The sequence below is a fragment of the Heloderma suspectum genome, chromosome 4, assembly GCF_057233095.1.
Source record: "Heloderma suspectum isolate Gila_16-S chromosome 4, 16-S_ref, whole genome shotgun sequence".
In the NCBI taxonomy this organism is placed as follows: domain Eukaryota; kingdom Metazoa; phylum Chordata; class Lepidosauria; order Squamata; family Helodermatidae; genus Heloderma; species Heloderma suspectum.
In genome coordinates this window covers 173,782,492-173,803,097 of record NC_139461.1, presented here as the reverse complement: position 1 = coordinate 173,803,097, position 20,606 = coordinate 173,782,492, and the positions used below count along the sequence as shown (strand labels likewise).

The 20,606-nt window shown below is 42.5% G+C and overlaps 1 protein-coding gene across 2 annotated transcripts in view; it reads right to left on the bottom strand.

Moving 5' to 3' along the window:
* The window catches only part of LAMC1 (laminin subunit gamma 1), a 165,445-nt gene that overhangs the window by 105,354 nt on the left and 39,485 nt on the right, over positions 1-20,606 (bottom strand). The window contains exon 1 of one of the 2 annotated variants that reach the window (XM_084851319.1): positions 819-1,103. The exons of the other annotated variant lie outside the window; for it this stretch is intronic. Coding sequence (XP_084707445.1) covers positions 819-1,008 — 190 coding nt within the window. The 5' untranslated portion in view covers positions 1,009-1,103. Of the gene's footprint in view, positions 1-818; positions 1,104-20,606 lie in introns of those variants that run through there. 2 annotated transcript variants of the gene reach the window in all.

Below are 20,606 nucleotides of genomic sequence, written 5' to 3'. Positions count from 1 at the left end.
AAAAGCAACAAAGAGTCTTGTGGCATGTTAAAAGAGTAAGAGATTTATTATGGCATGAGCTTTCATGGAATAGAGCCCAATTCATCAGATGCATGAAAACTGTTACAGTGGAAGGCACCAGATTTAGCTGAATGGAGCAGAACTCAGGATCAAACACTCCAGGTGTAAGAGACCTACATACACAACTGCACCAGACCAGTTAATTACAAAATGTATAGTGATTCGTGGTATAATTATGCCAACTGATTTTACAAAACAACAATTATGAACAGTCAAAATTTCAAAACAATTTTATCAGTTAGGTTCGTCACTCTATGGAACCCCGGTGTGTTTCCGTTTCGACACTGGGGTTCAGTAGACTGACGAGCCTAACTGATATAGTTGTTTTGAAAATTTGACTGACTGCTTATAGTTGTTTTGTAAAATTAATTTGCATAATTGTACCACGAATCACTATAAATTATGTAAATTAACTGGTGCAGTTGTGCAGGTCTTTTATACCTGGAGTGTTTGTACTGAAGCTGTTACTGGGGACCTTGTCCTTTCTGTTTTATATAGTGGAACTCAGGATCTGATGAAGTGACCTGTATGAAAGCTTAATAAATAACAAATGTGTTCGTTTTATCGTGCCCAAGACTCTTTGTTGTTTTTGCTGCAACAGACTAACACAGCTACCTCTCTAGAAACTGGGCTCTCTAAGTGGTTGCATCTAGCTGTGTGGAATGACTTCTCTCAAGAGATTTATTTAGTTTTTAGGGTCATTGTTCAAAATGACTTTTTGGATAGCTGGAGGGAGGAAGTGATAGTCTCTTACTCACTGGAAAACATCCAAATATCCACTCTGCAGCTTGCCACAGCAAACGTTCTTGGCTCTCTGGTGAAGCTCACATCCAAGCTCTCCTTCTTCTTAGGTCTGAAGAAGGTAAAGAACAGTGGGAGAAACTGCACAAATGGGAACAGTGTACAAATGAGAGAAATCCCAGCCTCTTTCTCAAGCCCTACAAACATGACAGGAGACTTTAGGAAAGTGATTTGTGATGAGTGCAAATAACAGTCTGGTAGTAAGCCAAGTCAATGTTTGTGGAGCCCTGTACATTGACTGGTTTAGGTTGCAGTTTTTAATTTGACGGTTTCTCATGTTTTGTTTTGTTGTATGAATTAATGATGAAGGTCACCTGGATCCATTTGAGAAAGGTAGATTAAAATATTCTTAAGAATATAAATGTCATACCACTTCTCTTTTCTTTCAAATACCTTAAAATTGGCCCAGCTTTTCTGTGACCCCCTTGCCTAAGAGTGGGCAACTTGTGGCCCTCCAGATGTTCTGGCCTATAACTCCCAACAGACCAAGCAAGAATAGCCTAGGGCTGATGCAAGTTATAGGCCAAAACATCTGGAGGAGCACAAGTTGCAAACCCCTGCCTTAGCCGCATAGTCCTCACCCGAACAGCAAGGAGGTCTTTATACGCATAGCTGCCTTTGTTCACATTCAAATTCTCATCTTTGCCATTCCTTTCCTTACCCTCCCACTCTGTTGTCTCCCCAGCCAACCAAATTTAGATTGCAAGTTCTTTGGAACAGGACCCTGTCTTCTTTTAATGCACCAAGTACAATGACTGTTATACAAGTATTATTAATGTCTGTCTCCATTATCTATTATATAAATTTCTTATTTTTATTTATTGTATTTCAAGTTTTTTTAGTCCACCGCTAAAGATAAAAACATTCTCAGGGTGGCTTAGAAAATAAAATCCAATACAACAGTAAACCTCAAAAAATTAATAAAAGCTATAACAAACGAACACCCAAGCCCAGTAAATACGAAAAATCCAATACATAATTGCAGGTAAGAAACATCAATAGTATGATAAACACAACTACAGAAAAAGCCAAAGAGAACAAGTCTTCAGAGTTTTTTCCTGAAATGCAGCCGGTCCTAACCTTGTCACCTTCCGTAGGACCAAGAAACAGAACCCATACGATGTTGATTCTGAATGGCTGGGGTCACCAGGGACAGGGAAAAGGTTGAGTTCCCTTACTGGGGTCCCTGAGTACACCCCTTTGCCATTCTCCATAGGAATGAGTTAAAGCCATTCACTTATGGGAGAAAGTAGAGTACTGCACTTAGGGAAAACATTGAAGAGGGTGCAAAGCCTCTTTGGTAGCCTACCCACCACAGAACGACCCACCAGCAATACAGGGGAGTGGGCACAAAATTTCTGAAGCTAGCTGCCCTCCACCCAAAATGCCTCAAAAGTCAAATTTAGGAGGCAATGGGAAAGAGACAATGTAGAGACTGCTTCTATGCCTACACCTCAAATGCAGCCTCTGGCTTGGGGCGTGGGGATGTTCCTCCACTCCTCCTCAAGGCTACAGCTGGTTCAAGGAAAAGATCCAGGTTTGCAAAAACAAGCCTGGGCCTAGCCCTTGCTCCTCTCATAGCAATGACCTTAATGATGGATAGGGGGTGATTAGAAGAAAAATTCTCCTCCTCCTCCTCGGCTGACTGTTCATCAGAGAGATTGTTTACACTAACTCTTTGCTGGCTTTTAATAAAAGCTGCTAAGTACATTTAACAAAAACTAAAACAAAGCGTTTTAGTTGTTCAAAGTGAAAACATTTCCAAAATAGTCCAAAAAGAAAAGAAAAGGCAGCAATATCCACATAGATCATCATTCTAAGGATGTAGAGAGAGATAAACCCATCTTTGCAGGTGCATAAACCATGGGTGGACTGTTCCATAGAAGGACTGCCAATTAACACTCCTCTAACCAGATCTGCTACATCTGTTTGCTGGCCTAGAGTCTGAACATTTGATAAAGCACAAGTTGTCCTGTTATTGTATTTTTTAGTGTGGTTTATTTTCCCCTGTTTTTAGAATATCGCAGCTGCAGCTAGGAAATGCTCTCCCACTGTTGAAATCCCAGTGGGCACTGGTCTGAAGAACACCATGGAAAGTACGCATCATCATCTTCCACACCTCAAATGAATAGTCACATGCACATGTTGCAAAACATCCCTTATCCCTACCCATGAACTCAAAAGCCCTAAACGTAAGGAGACTAGGGAATGTTCAGAGAAGAGGGGAAGGAGAAAAAGAAAAAGTATGCTACTTCTTGGCATGGACATGTTAATTCAAATTCCAAAGGCAGCAGGTTACTTGTAAGGCTAGAAAAACATGCTTTCATTTCGATTTATACCCAACAGACCTAAGAAATAGGCATCCACATGCAGCTCCCACTACTTACCCGGTACAGCCCGAGCAGTGTGTTGAATTTGGTGTTAGTGGCAAAAAAGCCCCCTAATTGGTCGCAAAAGGCCCCTCAATATGGAGCACTAAAAAGGTCAAATTTAGCTTGTTCTCAATGTAAATTTGACCTTTTTAGCAGTCTGATGCAGCTTGCCACTGAATTTCAGCAACAAACCACCAATCCCAAGCCCCGGCATCCCACAGGTTCTACAGCATCGCACAGAGTGCAGCCCTTGGAGATGTCCAGGGAACGAAAACAGCCCCTTGCCCCCCAAAACTGCCCCCCTCTGATTTCTGCATTGCCTTTTTTCAAAGCATTGAGGGGCTGTTCACACATAACTCCCACCCATCAGTTTAAACACTGATGGATTGTCAGGGACGTGCTACTTTCAGCGTGCCCGCCTCTTCCGCTTTTACTCAGCAACCCATGATCAGCTTCTGCTGATCATGACATCTGAACCCAGACCTCTGGGTTGTTTAGGGGCTAAGCAACCCAGCAGTTAACCCAAACCATGGGTTAACTGCTGGGTTGTTTAGCCCCTAAACAACCCAATGGTCTGGGTTCAGATGTCACAACCATCAGGAGCTGATCGTGGGTTGCTGAGTGAAAGCGAAAGAGGTGGGCATACTGCAGGCAGCACTCCTGCTCTTTCCAGCTTGTGCATGACAACCCAACATTTTTTAAACCAATGAGTTGTCATTACATGTGAACCAGGTCACATTCTCTAAGTAATCCTTACAATGGCCCTGTAAGGTAGATCAGCATAATCCCCCTACTACACTAGTTCTGTATTAAAGGACACATAAAAACATCAGACAGAAATCAGCACAACTAGATCACCATTTCCAACAGTAATCAGGTCAGCATTAGGTCAAGTATAGGTCAGCCTTCCCCAACCTAGTGCCCTCCAGATGTTTTGGACTACAACTCCCAGCATTCCTGGTCACTGGCCATGCTGGCTGGTGCTGATGGGAACTGAATTCAAAACTTCACGAGGGCACCAGGTTGGGGAAGGCTGACCTAAGTTATATTAAGCCTCAGTATGTATGGTGGTGGGCTTCATAGTGAAACTGTGTTTTAAGTAAATTCTCTTTCAGATTTGCAGATAACAAACTAGACTGAACATTAGGCTAAATCCGTTTCCAATCCTTACGTGCTACAGGGCATTACAAGAACCCAATTTTCCAAAACTTACTTAATTATTCATGAATGCATGGATCAAGCCAAGGAGTTCCATTTAGTTATTATAACTGAAATGATGCCTAGCCAACCTGTTGCACTGAAAGCAGCAGCAGTAATGCAGGCCTTCCTATTAGCCTTGAGGGAATAATATAGAATGATAGGTTGAAGAAATTAAACTAGCAATTTAAGAGTAACGTAGAAAATAAGTATGTGAACCCACATCCTGCTGGGGGAAAGTTTATCCTGCATTGATATTTTTCCAATCAAAAAAGCTGTGGGGGACTTACAAATAAAGCAGAACTGGATTTCATTCCAAACCCAGTCCAAAAAAAGGCAGAGTAGATGTTTAGCTTATGTGCCAACAAACTTTGAGAACGAGCCCAAATGTTACGAGTGATCCTGCCCCCAGGAATGAGAAATGTCACAACAGTTCACCCAACTTCTTCTTCTACCTTGGCAACCCTGTAGAATGTTTACTTTAAAAAAAACCAAACAGATAAATGAAACCTTTTGGATAGCCATTGCTTCACATGGCTATCCAAGGCTATGCATAACAGAAAACAGAGTGTGAAGTCACAGATCTTTTCTAAGAAGCTCTTCTAACATTATCCCATGAGTGGGAGCTGCTGCCGCTTTGCCCCCTTCACACACCACTGAGGTAACGCTGAAGCATGAACTCACAGGGAAGGTGTCATCATGAGCTACTTCCCATGCCAGAGCTCTCCCTGTTACCAAACTGGAAAGTGGCTGTACTGGTAGCCCTTCTCACATGATCTCAAATTTCCTGCATTAGCTCAGCAGTGTATTAAGGAAACTATGCTGCAGTTGGTTACTGGTTCCCAGTTCCTTATTTGTGCGAAACTTTGAAAGAGAGCTCATTCAGTAAATTGAATAAGGTCCTAATGTTTAAACGTTCCTGCAATCCAAACTAAGCTTAAGGCTAGGTAATAGTATATATCTCCATGATCAGGAAACTGTCCCCTTGAAAATAAACAACAATTCTCTCCAATCAAAACAGTCAGGGTTTTGTTTTGTTTTTTAACACAAAACACATTAATGCACAATGACCTCAGAAGGCAATGACAAATAAGGAATGGGTCCTCTGCACTCCAAATTAAGCTTTGGGCCACCCCAAGTCAATCACCCATACGTCCAGCAGAGTGTCCTGTACAAGATGTTATTGAGTCATGTCTGACCCAAAGCTTCCTGCATGCACAGGGCACACTCAAATTGGTGCACCCATGCCAATAATTGCAAAAAATAGATGGGAAAAAAGAAGTGGGGCAGTGCACCTCATAAAAAACTTTGGGTCAAAACAAATCATAGACCTGCATGCCCAGTAAGGTGTCCTCTATCAGATGGGATTGAGCCCTTTCCAGCCCAACGCTTTTGGGCTCTCCTGTGAAGTTTCACACAAATAAGGAACTGGAAACTAGTAACCAACTTCAACATTGTGTTATGAAGCCATGCTGCAGTAGGTACATTTCCCTGGGATAACATTAAAAGATCAATCTTACAGAGAGATCTTTCCCAAACCTTGTTATGCAAATTCACTTTTAACTGTGGATGTCAGAAGTTGTACCTGGAACCTTTTATGTTCAAACTATATGCTTTACTACTAAATTGTGGCCTTTCCCTTTCTCCTTCCCCTTTTCTTCCAAAACCACTGATATATTCATTATGCAGCCCACAAAACCACAAGGCAGTGTTCAGCAGATTGTATAACACAGCTCATATACCACATAATGAATGCTGCCATTCTAACAAAAGCAAACCAAATATTTTACCAAGAAACATCAGTTTTAGCAGACACTTGCCTGCGAATGCATGTATGTCCTCTATAACACAGGCCTATCACAAATGCAAGCAAGCCTCTCATTTTCTGTTCATTGTATTAAAGTGTTATAATTACCACATGAGAACAACTGAAAGTGTTCTCATGGCAAGTGGTAAGTGATTTATCACCTTAACTCTTCTGAACTGCTAAAATGTAATGGGGTGGGCCACACTATTCAGCACTGCATTTTAAGTGAAGAATTCAAAAACAAAGCATTCTGGATGCACTGGGAGCAATGCATTAGCAGAAATATTCACAGCTCTTTAAAGGTGGATCGATACCATCTTAATAAGTGAAATGGCTCATGAACAGTTCCTCACAACTGAATATACTACTCAGCAGGCACTATGACCGGATGCAAAACATTTAGCTTGGATGACAAGATGATATCTGGAGGGGATGTGACCACCACTGAAGCAGAACCATCATAAAGGCCGGGGGGGGGGGGGGAGGGAAAGTTGTTTCACATCAGCTGGGGGTGGGGGGGATAATAAAATCCAGATTTCTAAAAGATAATAAAATCCAGACTGAACAAGACATTGAAACTAAGCAGCAAGTATTTCACAATCTGTTATTTCACACAGTAGCTTAACCAAAAGGATTGGAATGAGAGTCAATTGACCAGTGAATTGGTCCCCTATTTGACTGTGTGGGTAATCGCTTATAAAATACCTCATGAAATTAAGAGTGCTCTTGTAAAGCAGCAGCCTCCAATTTTAACTGCAATGCCAGGAGGAAAAGCCCATTGCACCCCAGCTCTGCGGGAGACAAGGTTATTCATCTCATGGAGGAACAGGAACCAATGCCTTGCAGCTGTCTCTCGAGAGTTTCTGCCCTCTCTTGTCCCAGTTAAACTCTATGACCAACCTAGCTTTTCCTAGTGGCCATATGCCATACCAACAAGCAGGAATATAGGGTTCACAAAGGAAGCAAAAATGCACATTTGCTTCCTCTGTGAACCCTGTATTCACAGTCCTTATGGGAACTCCTGGTTTAAAACTGAAATAGCTTTCCACTCTAAGACTGAATCTACACACAGCAGTTATACCATTGTCATACCATTATTCTAACTGTTGGTTCCCATTCGTGTCATGTGTCAATAGTTATAACGGTATGATAATGGTGTAACTGCTATGTGTAGATTCAGCCTAACTTCCAAAGCAAATATACAGGTATTTCACCATAGAGTTGCCAAGGGACAGAGAGAAGCTGCATCCATAGAGAATCATAGCCAACGGTGCCTCCAATTTTTACCAACTTTCAGGTGTATATGACTATAATCTCTCTTCTACCAATAACATATTTGCACAAGGAACAAGTGTCTAGGTGTTAGGATATCATTCAGTCCACTGATTTGCTCTGTAAAGCTTCCGGGAAGGGACTGTGCTGTGTAAACATTTGTAATTAGCTTGATTCTGTCAACTACTGTTCTAACAAAGACTTATTTCACCAATACTTAAGTTTTTTTTTTTAATCTCCAAACCTGCTAATGTCTTTTATTCTTTGTTCCCTCACACATGTGTACACACACACACACACACACACACACTCCATAACTAGAAAATATTCTGCAGCTAGAACATTCTATGCAATTCGACTTAATTACAGAAATGTATTTAGTTGGTACCATTTATTTCAGTCATACAATGTGACTCAATGAGGGTGCTGAACTACTTCATGTTAATTTTATTTTTTTTAACTGAGGAATGAGAATTAGAACTTTTATTGCCTCCAGATACTGAAAAAATAGAGTCAAAATGGGATGGAAGAACATGGAAAGAAACAGAGACCTGGGCTATACTCAGCATCCCAGGACCATGGGTAGAAATGTGTAAAGCTATTTTACATAGATCTACATAACAGAAAACGAACACACACAATTAATGCCCTACAACTAAATGTGTGGAAGGGTAGTTGTCACTGGACTTCATGTTGAAAACTGACAACGTGGGGTAGAGAAGCAGTCACACAGAATGGGACAAAATTATCAGGAAGTTTTCAGGTAGACTACGTTTGTAACATTGTTTTTACTTAAAGTTGGTGACGTCGCTCCTGTAATGCTACCCGCTGTCACACACCACTCAAAAGTATTCTGAGATGCTGCTTCAGATGTACATTCTGTTGCAGTGTCACACTGCCAAGCATGCAGTCCATAACTGTAAGCCCAGTAGCTGGAGAGAAATGGGAGACCTGCTGAACACTGTATTTGAACACTCATTAAGTTACAAAGGAAGTGTGCTTCCAAAGGAAATGCCCTTCTAGAGGTAACTCCGTCTACCCCTCTGTTGACAGGATACTCAAGTTCAAAAGCATGGTCACACCTTATTCACTGGTGCTACATAACAAACAGTCCTGTAAATACAATCAAAATATTCATAGCTATAAAATGCCGGGTGCATGTGTGTCTGCATTATTTTCAATTTATGCTACATCAGCTGCCCCGTTAATCCCAGTCACACAAGAGTTCAGCTTCCTCAGTCACTGCTCTACATTACTGCTTTAAAAGGTGCACTACAGACAGTTCAACAGATTATGATAAAGCAATTTATTTCATTACATATATTTGTAATGAAATAAATTAATATTAATATCATAATAATGATATTATATCTCATTATTATGATATTAACAGATAATGTTCTAGTCTCAGGTTTCCCTGACACACTGGGAAGGAAGGGTTACATTCAGAGGCTCTATTTATTTTGCTGTAGATCACCACACAAGCATTAAGTGATATCTAGCAGCACCCGACCAATTTAAACACAGACTTGACTATAACACTCCTTCTGGTGTGTTAGTTTACTTTTTGAAGGATTTTTTAGGTGCAAGAGCATTCAAAGGTGTTATAATTCACCTCCTATTATGGTTGTTGTTGTTGTTATATTTATACCCAGCCTTTTTCCCAGTACTGGGACACAAGGCGGCTTACAAAAATTAAAACATATACAATTAAAACACATGAAAATATACAAAAGTTAAAATATAAATTAAACAACAATAAAATTAAAATTATATTAAAACAGCATTTTAAAACAGCATTTTAGCAGTTTACCCCCAGGTTCCAACTATGTCCCAAAGGTCTGATGGAACAAGAATGTTTTAGCCAGCCCCCTGAAACACAACAAGGAGGGAGCCATCCTATCTGAAGCGGTACAGCCCAGAATTCTACCTCAGGTCTACCAGCAGCTGTAAGGAGCTAGCTTGGCCACAACCCAAGCCCTTGACTTGAAATATAAGATGTAAACAAGGGTCCAAAATCACTGCTTAGTTTTCAAGTGTAATGAGCTATAATTTTAGTGTACTTTGTTTCATTTATATTCTACCACTTCCTCCAGTGAATTCATAGGCAAACTTGAACTTCTCAGGTAGTCGCCCATTCAGGTAGGGCCCAGGCCAAGATCTGATTCACTTCAGAGTACTTATTTACCCATGCATGCATGCCACTTGTTTCCTCATCAACTCTCTGCTGGAAACAAGACATGTGGACTACTGAGAAGCATTGCATTCAAGGATGAATTCCATTTTTGAAGGCTTACTCAACTGAAATATCAATCATCAAGTGTGTGTGTGTGTGTGTGTGTGTATATATGAACCAGTCCTAAACTGTTCATGCATCATATCATTCCAAGGGTAGAAAAGAGCAGCTGTAATCACACATGTCAGTATTTATTCCATTTTAAGGCTAGATAATTCACTTCCTTCAAACCTGCTTAAGCAACATGAATACGTATAGCTTTTATTTACCACTAAATATTTCTCTCTCCCTACCCCCAAATTGCCAACCTAGCAGTTCGAAAGCAAGAAATTGCAAGTAGATAAATAGGTACTGCTTCGGCGGGAAAGGTAACAGCGTTCCGTGCACCTCGGTGTTCAGTCATGCCGGCCACATGACCACGGAAGCATCTTCGGACAGCACTGGCTCTTCGGCTTAGAAATGGGGATGAGCACCACACCCTAGAGTCGGACACGACTGGTTGGGGACACCTTTTTTACCCCCAAATTGTAGAGCACAGTCAACTTCTGATCAGTAAATCTGCACTCTTAATTATTCCTTGATTGCATCTATACACTAACCCATAGGGCCAGGCAAGGGGATCAACACCCAAGTCCCCTCCTATCTATTGCTGAACAGGAGGAGCCTTAAGCTGGAGAGTTTGAAGAGCAGTGAGGTCAGGGGTCCAGGCTCCTAGAATTTATACCAGGCCTGACCAATCTGGAAGTTCCACGTTGCACTAGGCCTTAGCTCCCAGCCATAGCCATGAGGTTCCTTGGAGCCCCTGACAATGTACTTCTCTCAAGATTACAAATTAAATCCTGGCAATCCCTAAATCCAGCAGACAAAATTATTATGAGTAACTATTGCAAGTTGTTTACTTCCAGAACAAATTGTTTCCCAATTTTTCAGTTTGGCTGCTGGCCCAAACTGGACAACAATACATGAGCAGGGCAATACAGTCGTATATTTGTGAACTGAGAATAAATCTCTAACGTTTTTTAAAGGGAGGTGCATATTCCCAAAATGTGCTAACAGTATATAGAACTTGGTCCCCAAAAGACAGCTTGCTCAGCACCATACATCTTCCACTGTGTAGCCAGGGTCAAGAAAGCCACTCACCATGCTTACCACAGTCACCACTTCTCTTCCCCTAGGAACTGTGACAACCCAGCCTGGCTCTGTCATTAGGCAAGGTGAAGTAGCTACCTCAGGCAGCTGATTTTGGCCTTCCTTAACCTGGTGCCCTAAAGATTTTTGGTCTACAACTGCTAGAATTCCTGACCATTAGACATGCTGGCTGGGGCTGATGGGAACTGAAGTACAAAACGTCAGGAGGGCACCTGGCTTGGGAAGGCTGCATTACAGAATCCTCTTATGGAAGCATCTTCTGTGAAGAGCTTTGGTGAAAACCTAGTCACAAAATGGAGATTGCAGACTGAATTAATGAGGCAATGTGTCAGGGTGGACACTGAGCCCATAGAATCCCAGAGTAGTTCTGATTCTGAGGAAGAGGAGTCGCTCCTGGGAGAGGAGCGCGCTCCTTTTTCCCAGGGCCAACAGCTGATGGAGATTCCTCCCACCAGCATTCCTAGCTTAGATAGCAGTCCTGGGAGTGACAAGAGCATGGAAAGCAGACTTGATGGATGCGCGACGCCGATGCAGAGAGTGGCGCCAAATGGAGGGCGCAGAAAGGAGGTGTAGTGCCCGGTTGGCGCGCAAAAAACGGCTGCGCCCAGAGGATCCAAGGGAAAAGGGGAGGGACTCTCTCTAGTCCTTAAGTTCAGGGATCTGCCAGTAATTCCCTTTCAAACGGGGACCAACTGTTCCAACTTAGGGCATAGGTACTCTGCTGCTCATATCTAGTTGCTAACGGTAGAGTTGTTAAGTTGTAAAAGAGGAATAAAGCTTTGAAAAGAATCCCTTTGTCTGTGTCTGGACTTGGCTACTAGATTAGACTGAGAGAGGCCTCCAAGGAGCCCTTAACACAATGGTAGGTATTGCAGATTGCATCTAGCAATACACTTGGAGAGTGAGGAGCAGCAATGGATGATCTCCATTTCTAAAAAGAGAAAGTCAAGCTGTAACTCTGATCTGCCTCTTGCCTTATTTTTTGTATTGATTTGTTTGTTTGTTTCATTTCTATACCTCCCAATAGCCAAAGCTCTCTGAGTGGTTCACAAAATATAAATGCTTAAAACTACCATATAACAGTACAACCAGAATAAAACCTAGGCGCAATCCAGAGATTTAAAATATGGATTTAAAACGGCAGAGCTTGAAGACTAGAACGCTAAAATGCTGGGAAAATAAAAAGGTCTTCACCTGGCACCGAAAGGAGTACAATGTGGCATATTTAATAGATTTATATGCCACTTACCATATCTAAAAATATCTCTAAGCAATTTACAAAGAAATATTTAAATACATTGCCTTGGGCAAAACATACAGGTTCCTGAGTCAGCATAGAGCAGAAGTGTAGAGAAACCTGACAGTCCTAATATTAGCAATGCTGGAGAGTAATTTTAATTAATTCAGCCTGAAGTCTCCATTTTGAGACTGGATCTATCTAAACTGCTGACCTCACAACCATCGTATTCGGCCATTTTTTTATATTTTCGGTTATTTCCTCCACTCCCTGCTTTTTGTAACATGTAGCCTGATGAAGAAGCATTGCTAATAACAAGGCAGCAGGAGATAACGATATCCCAGCTGAACTGTTTAAAATCTTGCAAGATGATGCTGTCAAGGTGATGCATGCCATATGCCAGCAAATTTGGAAAACACAAGAATGGCCAACAGATTGGAAAAAATCAACCTATATCCCCATACCAAAAAAGGGAAGCACCAAAGAATGTTCAAAATATCGAACAGTGGCACTTATTTCACATGCCAGTAAGGTAATGCTCAAGATCTTGCAAGGTAGACTCCAGCAATTCATGGAACGAGAACTGCCAGATGTACAAGCTGGGTTTAGAAAAGGCAGAGGAACTAGAGACCAAATTGCCAATATCCGCTGGATAATGGAGAAAGCCAGGGAGTTTCAGAAAAACATCTATTTCTCTTTTATTGACTATTCTAAAGCCTTTGACTGTGTGGATCATAACAAATTGTGGCAAGTTGTTGGTGGGATGGGGATACCAAGTCATCTTGTCTGCCTCCTGAGGAATCTGTATAACGACCAAGTAGCAACGGTAAGAACAGACCATGGAACAACGGACTGGTTTAAGATTGGGAAAGGAGTACAGCAGGGTTGTATACTCTCACCCTACCTATTCAACCTGTATGCCGAACACATCATGCGATGTGCTGGGCTTGATGAAGCCAAGGCTGGAGTTAAAATCGCTGGAAGAAACATTAACAATCTCCGATATGCAGATGATACTACTTTGATGGCTGAAAGCGAGGAGGAGCTGAGGAACCTCATGACGAAGGTGAAAGAAGAAAGTGCAAACGCTGGGTTGCAGTTAAACCTCAAAAAACCCAAGATTATGGCAACCAGATTGATTGATAACTGGCAGATAGAGGGAGAAAATGTGGAGGCAGTGATAGACTTTGTCTTTCTAGGCACAAAGACTACTGCAGACGCTGACTGCAGCCAGGAAATCAGAAGGCCTTTACTTCTTGGGAGGACAGCAATGACAAATCTTGTCAAAATAGTGAAGAGCAGAGACATCACACTGACAAAGGTCCGCACAGTGAAAGCAATGGTATTCCCCGTAGTAACCTATGGCTGCAAGAGATGGACCATAAGGAAGGCTGAGCGAAGGAAGATAGATGCTTTTGAACTGTGGTGCTGGAGGAAAATTCTGAGAGTGCCTTGGACTGCAAGAAGATCAAACCAGTCCATACTCCAGGAAATAAAGCCAGACTGCTCACTTGAGGGAAGGATATTAAAGGCAAAACTGAAGTACTTTGGCCACTTAATGAGAAGACAGGACACCCTGGAGAAGATGCTGATGCTAGGGAAAGTGGAAGGCAAAAGGAAGAGGGGCCGACCAAGGGCAAGGTGGATGGATGATATTCTGGAGGTGACGGACTCGACCTTGGGGGAGCTGGGGGTGGCGACAGCCGACAGGAAGCTCTGGCATGGGCTGGTCCATGTAGTCACAAAGAGTTGGAAGCAACTGACCGAATAAACAACAACAAAGCCTGATGAAGTGCTCTGGAGAACTCAAAAGCTTGCACATTTTTGTGGAATTTTAGTTGGTCTGAATAAAGGTATTGCCCAACTATGGATTTGCTGTGGATAAATGCTATTTTAATAGATAGTGATGATGCTCACAAAGCAGTTGATCATAATCCCCTCTGAGAGGGAAGGAAGGGCCCAGTCCCAGCAGGTGAAACAACAGCAGGTAGAGGTGGTGATGACAGTTCACCTTGCTGGCTTCTCCTTTTTCTCCCATGCTTGAGGTACCCTTAGCACTTTATGGTTTTAAGTGTAAGTATGAATTAAATAAATGTGCCATCATACAGGTATGGTAGTCAGTGAGCTAGGATTAGCTGCAGGTTGCGTGTACACTCAGTGACAACCCTGGACTTGCTCCCACATGGCATGTGAAGCATCCCTATAATCTACACACTGGTTTCACCATTCCTACATTCTGAGCAGAAACAGGGGCTGTAGCCCAGTAGCTGAGCATATGCACTGCATGCAAAAGGTTGTGGGTTCAATCCTTGGCATCTCCAAGTAGGACTAGGAAACCCTGTCCTACTTGGAGAGCCGCTGCTAGTCAGCATCAACAATACTGGGCTAGATGAATCAGTGGTCTGATTCCGTGTACAGTGTAAGGCTGCTTCCTATGTAACTTTGAAACCATGAATTTCATGGTTGTTATTCCTGCTTTTCATGATGTCCTGCTATACAAACATCATGGGTCATTCCCTCCTCATCCTGGTGCCTGCATTATATAAGGCAAATGAGAACTTCATGGAAGAAATAAGTTAACTCAAGGTGCAATCCTATGTATGTTTAGACAGAAAGAAGTCCCATAATTCACAGCTGGCTGGGGAATACTGGGAGTCGTGGGAATTTTTCCTGTCTAAACATGCATAGGATTGCACCCTACATTTCTTAATAATGTCACATATAAATTACTAAACCAAAATCCTGTTATGAAAATAGACACGGGAGCCATAGAGGTGTCTGCCTCTCACTGTGAGGCAGGAAGTTTCATTGGAGCTAGAGAGGGAAGCCTTCTCTCCTACAGGACTCATCGAAAGGAGGCTGTGTCATGGCCCTGTAGGCAAGGCCTCTCCCAGACTAGGTAGCCTCTTTCCCTCAAAGGGAGAATGTTAAATTAACCATTTTAAATTAATATGTGGACAACCCATTTTAATTGAATAAAGTGTACCGCTAAGTCTATAATAGTAACTTATCAGCCACAGTACAGCAGTTTTGGCAGAAGAACTGAACACTATGCAGGCACGGTTGTGCCTATATAGTTAAGGCAGATAGTTCAAAGAACATCCTACCATTATAAAGCTTGAACATTCTAATTATGTTATCAAAATGATTTGTCCCAGACACATGAACACTGGGCACAGAGAATCTACAGGGTGAGTGCTAGAAACAGACACTTATGTTTTTAAGAATAAGAAATCTCTGAGATACATCAGAGTAAACATTTCCTCTCTTGAAGCACAAATTCTTCCTGTGTACAACAACATACATCGTTGTTCTTTTACAATTAAAGTTTATTTCTCACACATGTCTAGAACAGAATCCATTTGAAATCAATCTCCTGATCCTTTTGCATACATCAGTGTTTACAGCCAAAGCTGAACATCAAAGTTAGCAAGATCAGTAGAGATTCCCATCTCCTGCAGAGGACTTTAGACAGCAAGAAATGCTGACTGAAAGATATAGGTTTTGAGCTCAAAGACATGGGTTTGCAAGAGAATAAAGCAACAACAAAAAGGAAAGGGCCTAGAGCCGGAGGAGCACATGTATACACACACACACACACACACACACACACATGCACGAAAGTAAAAGCCACATTAATTCAGTGTGTGAGGGATTAGATATCAAGTACTGCAGACAGCAAGCACTGACCATCAGACAGCTAATATTGTTGTTCTCCCTAGGAGTCTCTATTTAATAGTTAGAACACCTGCTTTCTTACAGTGTGTGTAGTGTGTTGGCTGGTACATACTAAAATTTGTACCTAATACTGGAGCTTATCTTTCGGATATATTTGGCTAGCTCAATATTAGCTTATTTAGATTTTATCCAACCCTATCCTAATCACTCAGGGTGAATATTTTTACAAGTACAGTTTAAATTATAAGTAAGACCTACAACAAAGTGTTGCAGTACATCCTCACCCTGAGGAAGATTCCTCTTCATGTCTTCAGATAGCCTGGAACAGGAGCCTTGTATGCTATTCAGGCCTTTCAGGGAGGAGTTTCAGGAGAAGGGAAAGAATCAGTGCCAGCTCCAGGTTTTTGAGGGCCCTTGGGCAAGACATCCTCAATTGCCCCCCTCCCTCAGTGAGTGTACCTTCTCACCACCATTGTCACCAGCTGCTATTACTTGTTTGACAGGTAGAAAGCCAGTAGGCAGTGGCATCTATTGCTCTTCCGTCTCACCACCACTGTTGTCTGGGCCAGAACAAGAGGTAGTGAACAAGTAGGCTGCAATGGTGCAAAGGAGGAGCAACTCTGGGGGGCTCCTGTCAGGAGGCTCTTGGCCCACACCCCAACAGGGACCCCCTGAGCTTTGCAGGTGCCTGATCATACCTCAATTTGATGCTCAGCCTGGAAGGGATAAGAGGACATTTTCTCTGTTGTGTGCTATATTGTGCTAGAGTGCTGCCGACCCCAAACTATAGCATTTTTTAGCCATATGGGCAGGGGGCAGGGGCCCGGAGAGGCATGTGCAGTTCTGGAGATGAACAAGACATCCCTCCAACTAGAATACTTACTACACATTGTCAGGGGCTTGAGGAAGTCAAATTGCTTTCTTCCTCTGCCCTCCATTTTCAACAGAGACACAAACATGCAATGTTTCAAGCTACTCTCAACCACAGATTTGACTAGTAGACTCACAGAGTCTGTCTGACATCTAGTTTCTTTACAGCCCCCACCCCCCACCCCATGTGTGAAAATACACTTCAGACATGAAGACTGGAGCAGAGTATACATACAGATTGAAAGCATGAGCATACCACTATCCAGCATGCTGCACAATTTGGAGCTACAGCTAGTCCTTCATAGCTGGGGTAACCCATATCAAGGGTATTAGGTCAACCCTCAGATGAGATCTTTGAAGCAGCATACAGGCAAATATGCCCCACCCATGCGAACTGAGGAACAGCCCAGCCTTCCTGGCATAGGTAATCAGAAACAGAACAAAAGAAAAGGAGTACTGGATAAACTCAGACAGCAGGAAGATGCATGGAACAAACATCACACAAGAGAATATGAGAACTCAACCCAAACAATGACACTGACTCCTTAGGTCACTACTCGCCTGCTGGATTCCGTGCAAGGGTAGAAAAGCCACAGGACGGCATTAGGCTGGAAATTCAGCTTGCTTAAAATCTCAGCAAGTTTCTAGCTCTTAAGCCTGCAAAGATATGCTTAAAGATGTCTGGGCAATGTGTGGTGAAGCCAGAGGAGTAGCTGAATAAGATTTGTAGTAGTCAAGAGCTTCAGTGTTCTGTATAGGTCGATGCCGCTCTCCATGACTAGCAAATTAGATAACACAACTAAACAAACACGCAAATTCAGATTCCAGAGTTCAGCTTTCCTTTGCACAGAATTCTGATTTTTTAAAAACGCAGAGTACAAACAACCCTGCTCACTACCTTACTTCCAGTGCTTCAGGGTAGTTTCCAGTTTCTGCAGATCCAAGTATCTTACATGAGGGCAGCTCCACACATTACAATTGCTGCAAGGAACAACATGGTGTTCCTGCAGTAACTATGTAACATACAGACATCACACGAACGTACATGCATTTTTAAACATCTGTATGGGGAAAGAGCCCCCTTCATGGATCACTGCCTTGTTGTGGCGAAGGGGCTTGCGTAACTCAGTGAAGCCATAAGCTATGCCGTGCAGGGCCACCCAAGACGGACAGGTCATGGCAGAGAGTTCTGACAAAATGTGGTCCACTGGAAAAGGAAATGGCAACCCACTCCAGTATTCTTGCCAAGAAAACCCCATGGAACGTATCACAAGGCTAAAAGAGATGACGCCGGAAGATGAGCCCTTCAGGTCGGAAGGTGTCCAATATACTACTGGGGAAGAGCAGAGGGTATTTCCAAGTACTGCCAGAAAGAGTGAAGCAGTTGGGCCAAAGCCAAAAGGTTTTGCTGGAGGTGGTCAAACATGAGATGGGAAGATTGAACACCGACATCTTGGGAATCAGCGAACTAAAATGGACAAGCATGGGCGAATTTAATTCAGGTGACCATCATATCTACTACTGTGGGCAAGAATCCCGTAAAAGAAATGGAGTAGCACTCATGGTCAACAAGAGGGTGGGAAAAGCAGTATTGGGGTACAATCTCAAAAATGATAGAATGATCTCAGTACAAATCCAAGGCAAACCATTCAACATCACAGTAATTCAAGTCTATGCCCCAACCACTGAGGCCAAAGAAGCTGAGGTTGATCAGTTCTATGAAGACCTACAACACCTTCTAGAACTAACACCAAAAAAAGATGTCCTCTTCATTATAGGGGATTGGAATGCTAAAGTAGGAAGTCAAGAAATCACCAGGATAACAGGCAAGCATGGCCTTGGTGTACAAAATGAAGCAGGACAAAAGCTAATAGAGTTTTGCCAAGAGAACACGCTGATCATAGCAAACACTTTTTTCCAACAGCACAAAAGGCGACTCTACACATGGACATCACCAGATGGTCAATATCAAAATCAGACTGATTATGTCCTTTGCGGTCAAAGATGGAGAAGCTCTATACAGTCAGTAAAAACAAGGCCCGGAGCTGACTGTGGCTCAGATCATGACCTTCTTGTTGCAAAATTTCGGCTGAAATTGAAGAACGTAGGGAAAACTACTAAACCATTCAGGTATGTCCTAAATCATATCCCTTATGAATATACAGTGGAGGTGAGGAACAGATTTAAGGGATGAGACCTGATAGAGTGCCTGAGGAACTATGGACAGAGGTCCATAACATTGTTCAGGAGGCAGCAACTCAATCCATCCCCAAGAAAAAGAAATGCAAGAAAGCAAAGTGGCTGTCTGAGGAGGCTTTACAAGTAGCTGAGGAAAGAAGGGAAGCAAAAAGCAAGGAAGAAAGGGGAAGATATACCCAACTGAATGCAGAGTTCCAGAGAATAGCAAGGAGAGACAAGAAGGCCTTCTTAAATGAACAATGCAAAGAAATTGAGGAAAACAATAAAATGGGAAAGACTAGAGATCTCTTCAGGAAAATTGGAGATCTCAAGGGAACGTTTTGTGCAAAGACGGGCATGATAAAGGACAAAAAAGGCAGGGACCTAACAGAAGCAGATGAGATTAAGAAGAGGTGGAAAGAATACACAGAAGAACTATACAGGAAAGATCTGAATGTCCCTGATAGCCATGATAGTGCAGTCACTGAACTTGAGCCGGACATCCTAGAGAGTGAAGTAAAGTGGGCCTTAGGAAGCGTTAGTAACAACAAAGCTAGCAGAGATGACAGTACTCCAGCTGAGCTATTTAAAATCCTAAAAGATGATGCTGTTAAAGTGCTGCACTCAATATGCCAATGAATTTGGAACACTCAACAATGGCCACAAGACTGGAAAAGGTCAGTTTACATTCCAATTCCAAAGAAGGGCAATGCCAAAGAGTGCTCAAACTACCGTACAATTGTGCTCATTTCACATGCCAGCAAGGTTATGCTCAAAATCCTACAAGCTAGGCTTCAGCAGTATGTGAACCGAGAACTACCGGAAGTACAAGCTGAGTTTCGAAGAGGCAGAGGAACTAGAGATCAAATCGCCAACATTCGCTGGATCATGGAGAAAGCAAGAGAATTCCAGAAAAACGTCTATTTCTGCTTCATTGACTACGCTAAAGCCTTTGATTGTGTGGATCACAACAAACTGTGGCAAATACTGAAAGAGATGGGAGTACCAGACCACCTTACCTGTCTCCTGAGAAACCTGTACGAGGGTCAAGAAGCAACAGTAAGATCCGGACATGGAACAACCGATTGGTTCAAAATTGAGAAAGGAGTACGACAAGGCTGTATATTGTCGCCCTGCTTATTTAATTTATATGCAGAGTACATCATGAGAAATGCCAGGTTCGATGAATCACGGGTCGGAATTAAGATTGCCGGGAGAATTATCAACAACCTCAGATATGCAAACGATATCACCCTAATGGCAGAAAGTGAAGAGGATCAAAAGAGCCTCTTGTTGAAGGTGAAAGTGGAGAGTGTAAAAGCTGGCTTGAAACTCAACATTAAAAAAACTAAAATCATGGCATCTGGCCCCATCACTTCCTGGCATAGAGAAGGGGAAGAAATGGAAGCCGTGACAGATTTTATTTTCTTGGGCTCCAAGATCACCGCAGACAGTGACTGTAGCCATGAAATTAAAAGACGCTTGCTCCTTGGGAGGAAAGCTATGGCCAACCTAGACAGCATAGTAAGAAGCAGAGACATCACCTTGCCGACAAAGGTCCGTCTAATCAAAGCTATGGTTCTCCCAGTAGCAATGTATGGCTGTGAGAGCTGGACTATAAGGAAGGGTGAGCGCCGAAGAATCGATGCTTTCGAACTGTGGTGCTGGAGAAGACTCTTACGAGTCCCCTGGACTGCAAGGAGGTCAAATCAGTCCATCCTAAAGGAAATCAACCCTGACTGCTCATTG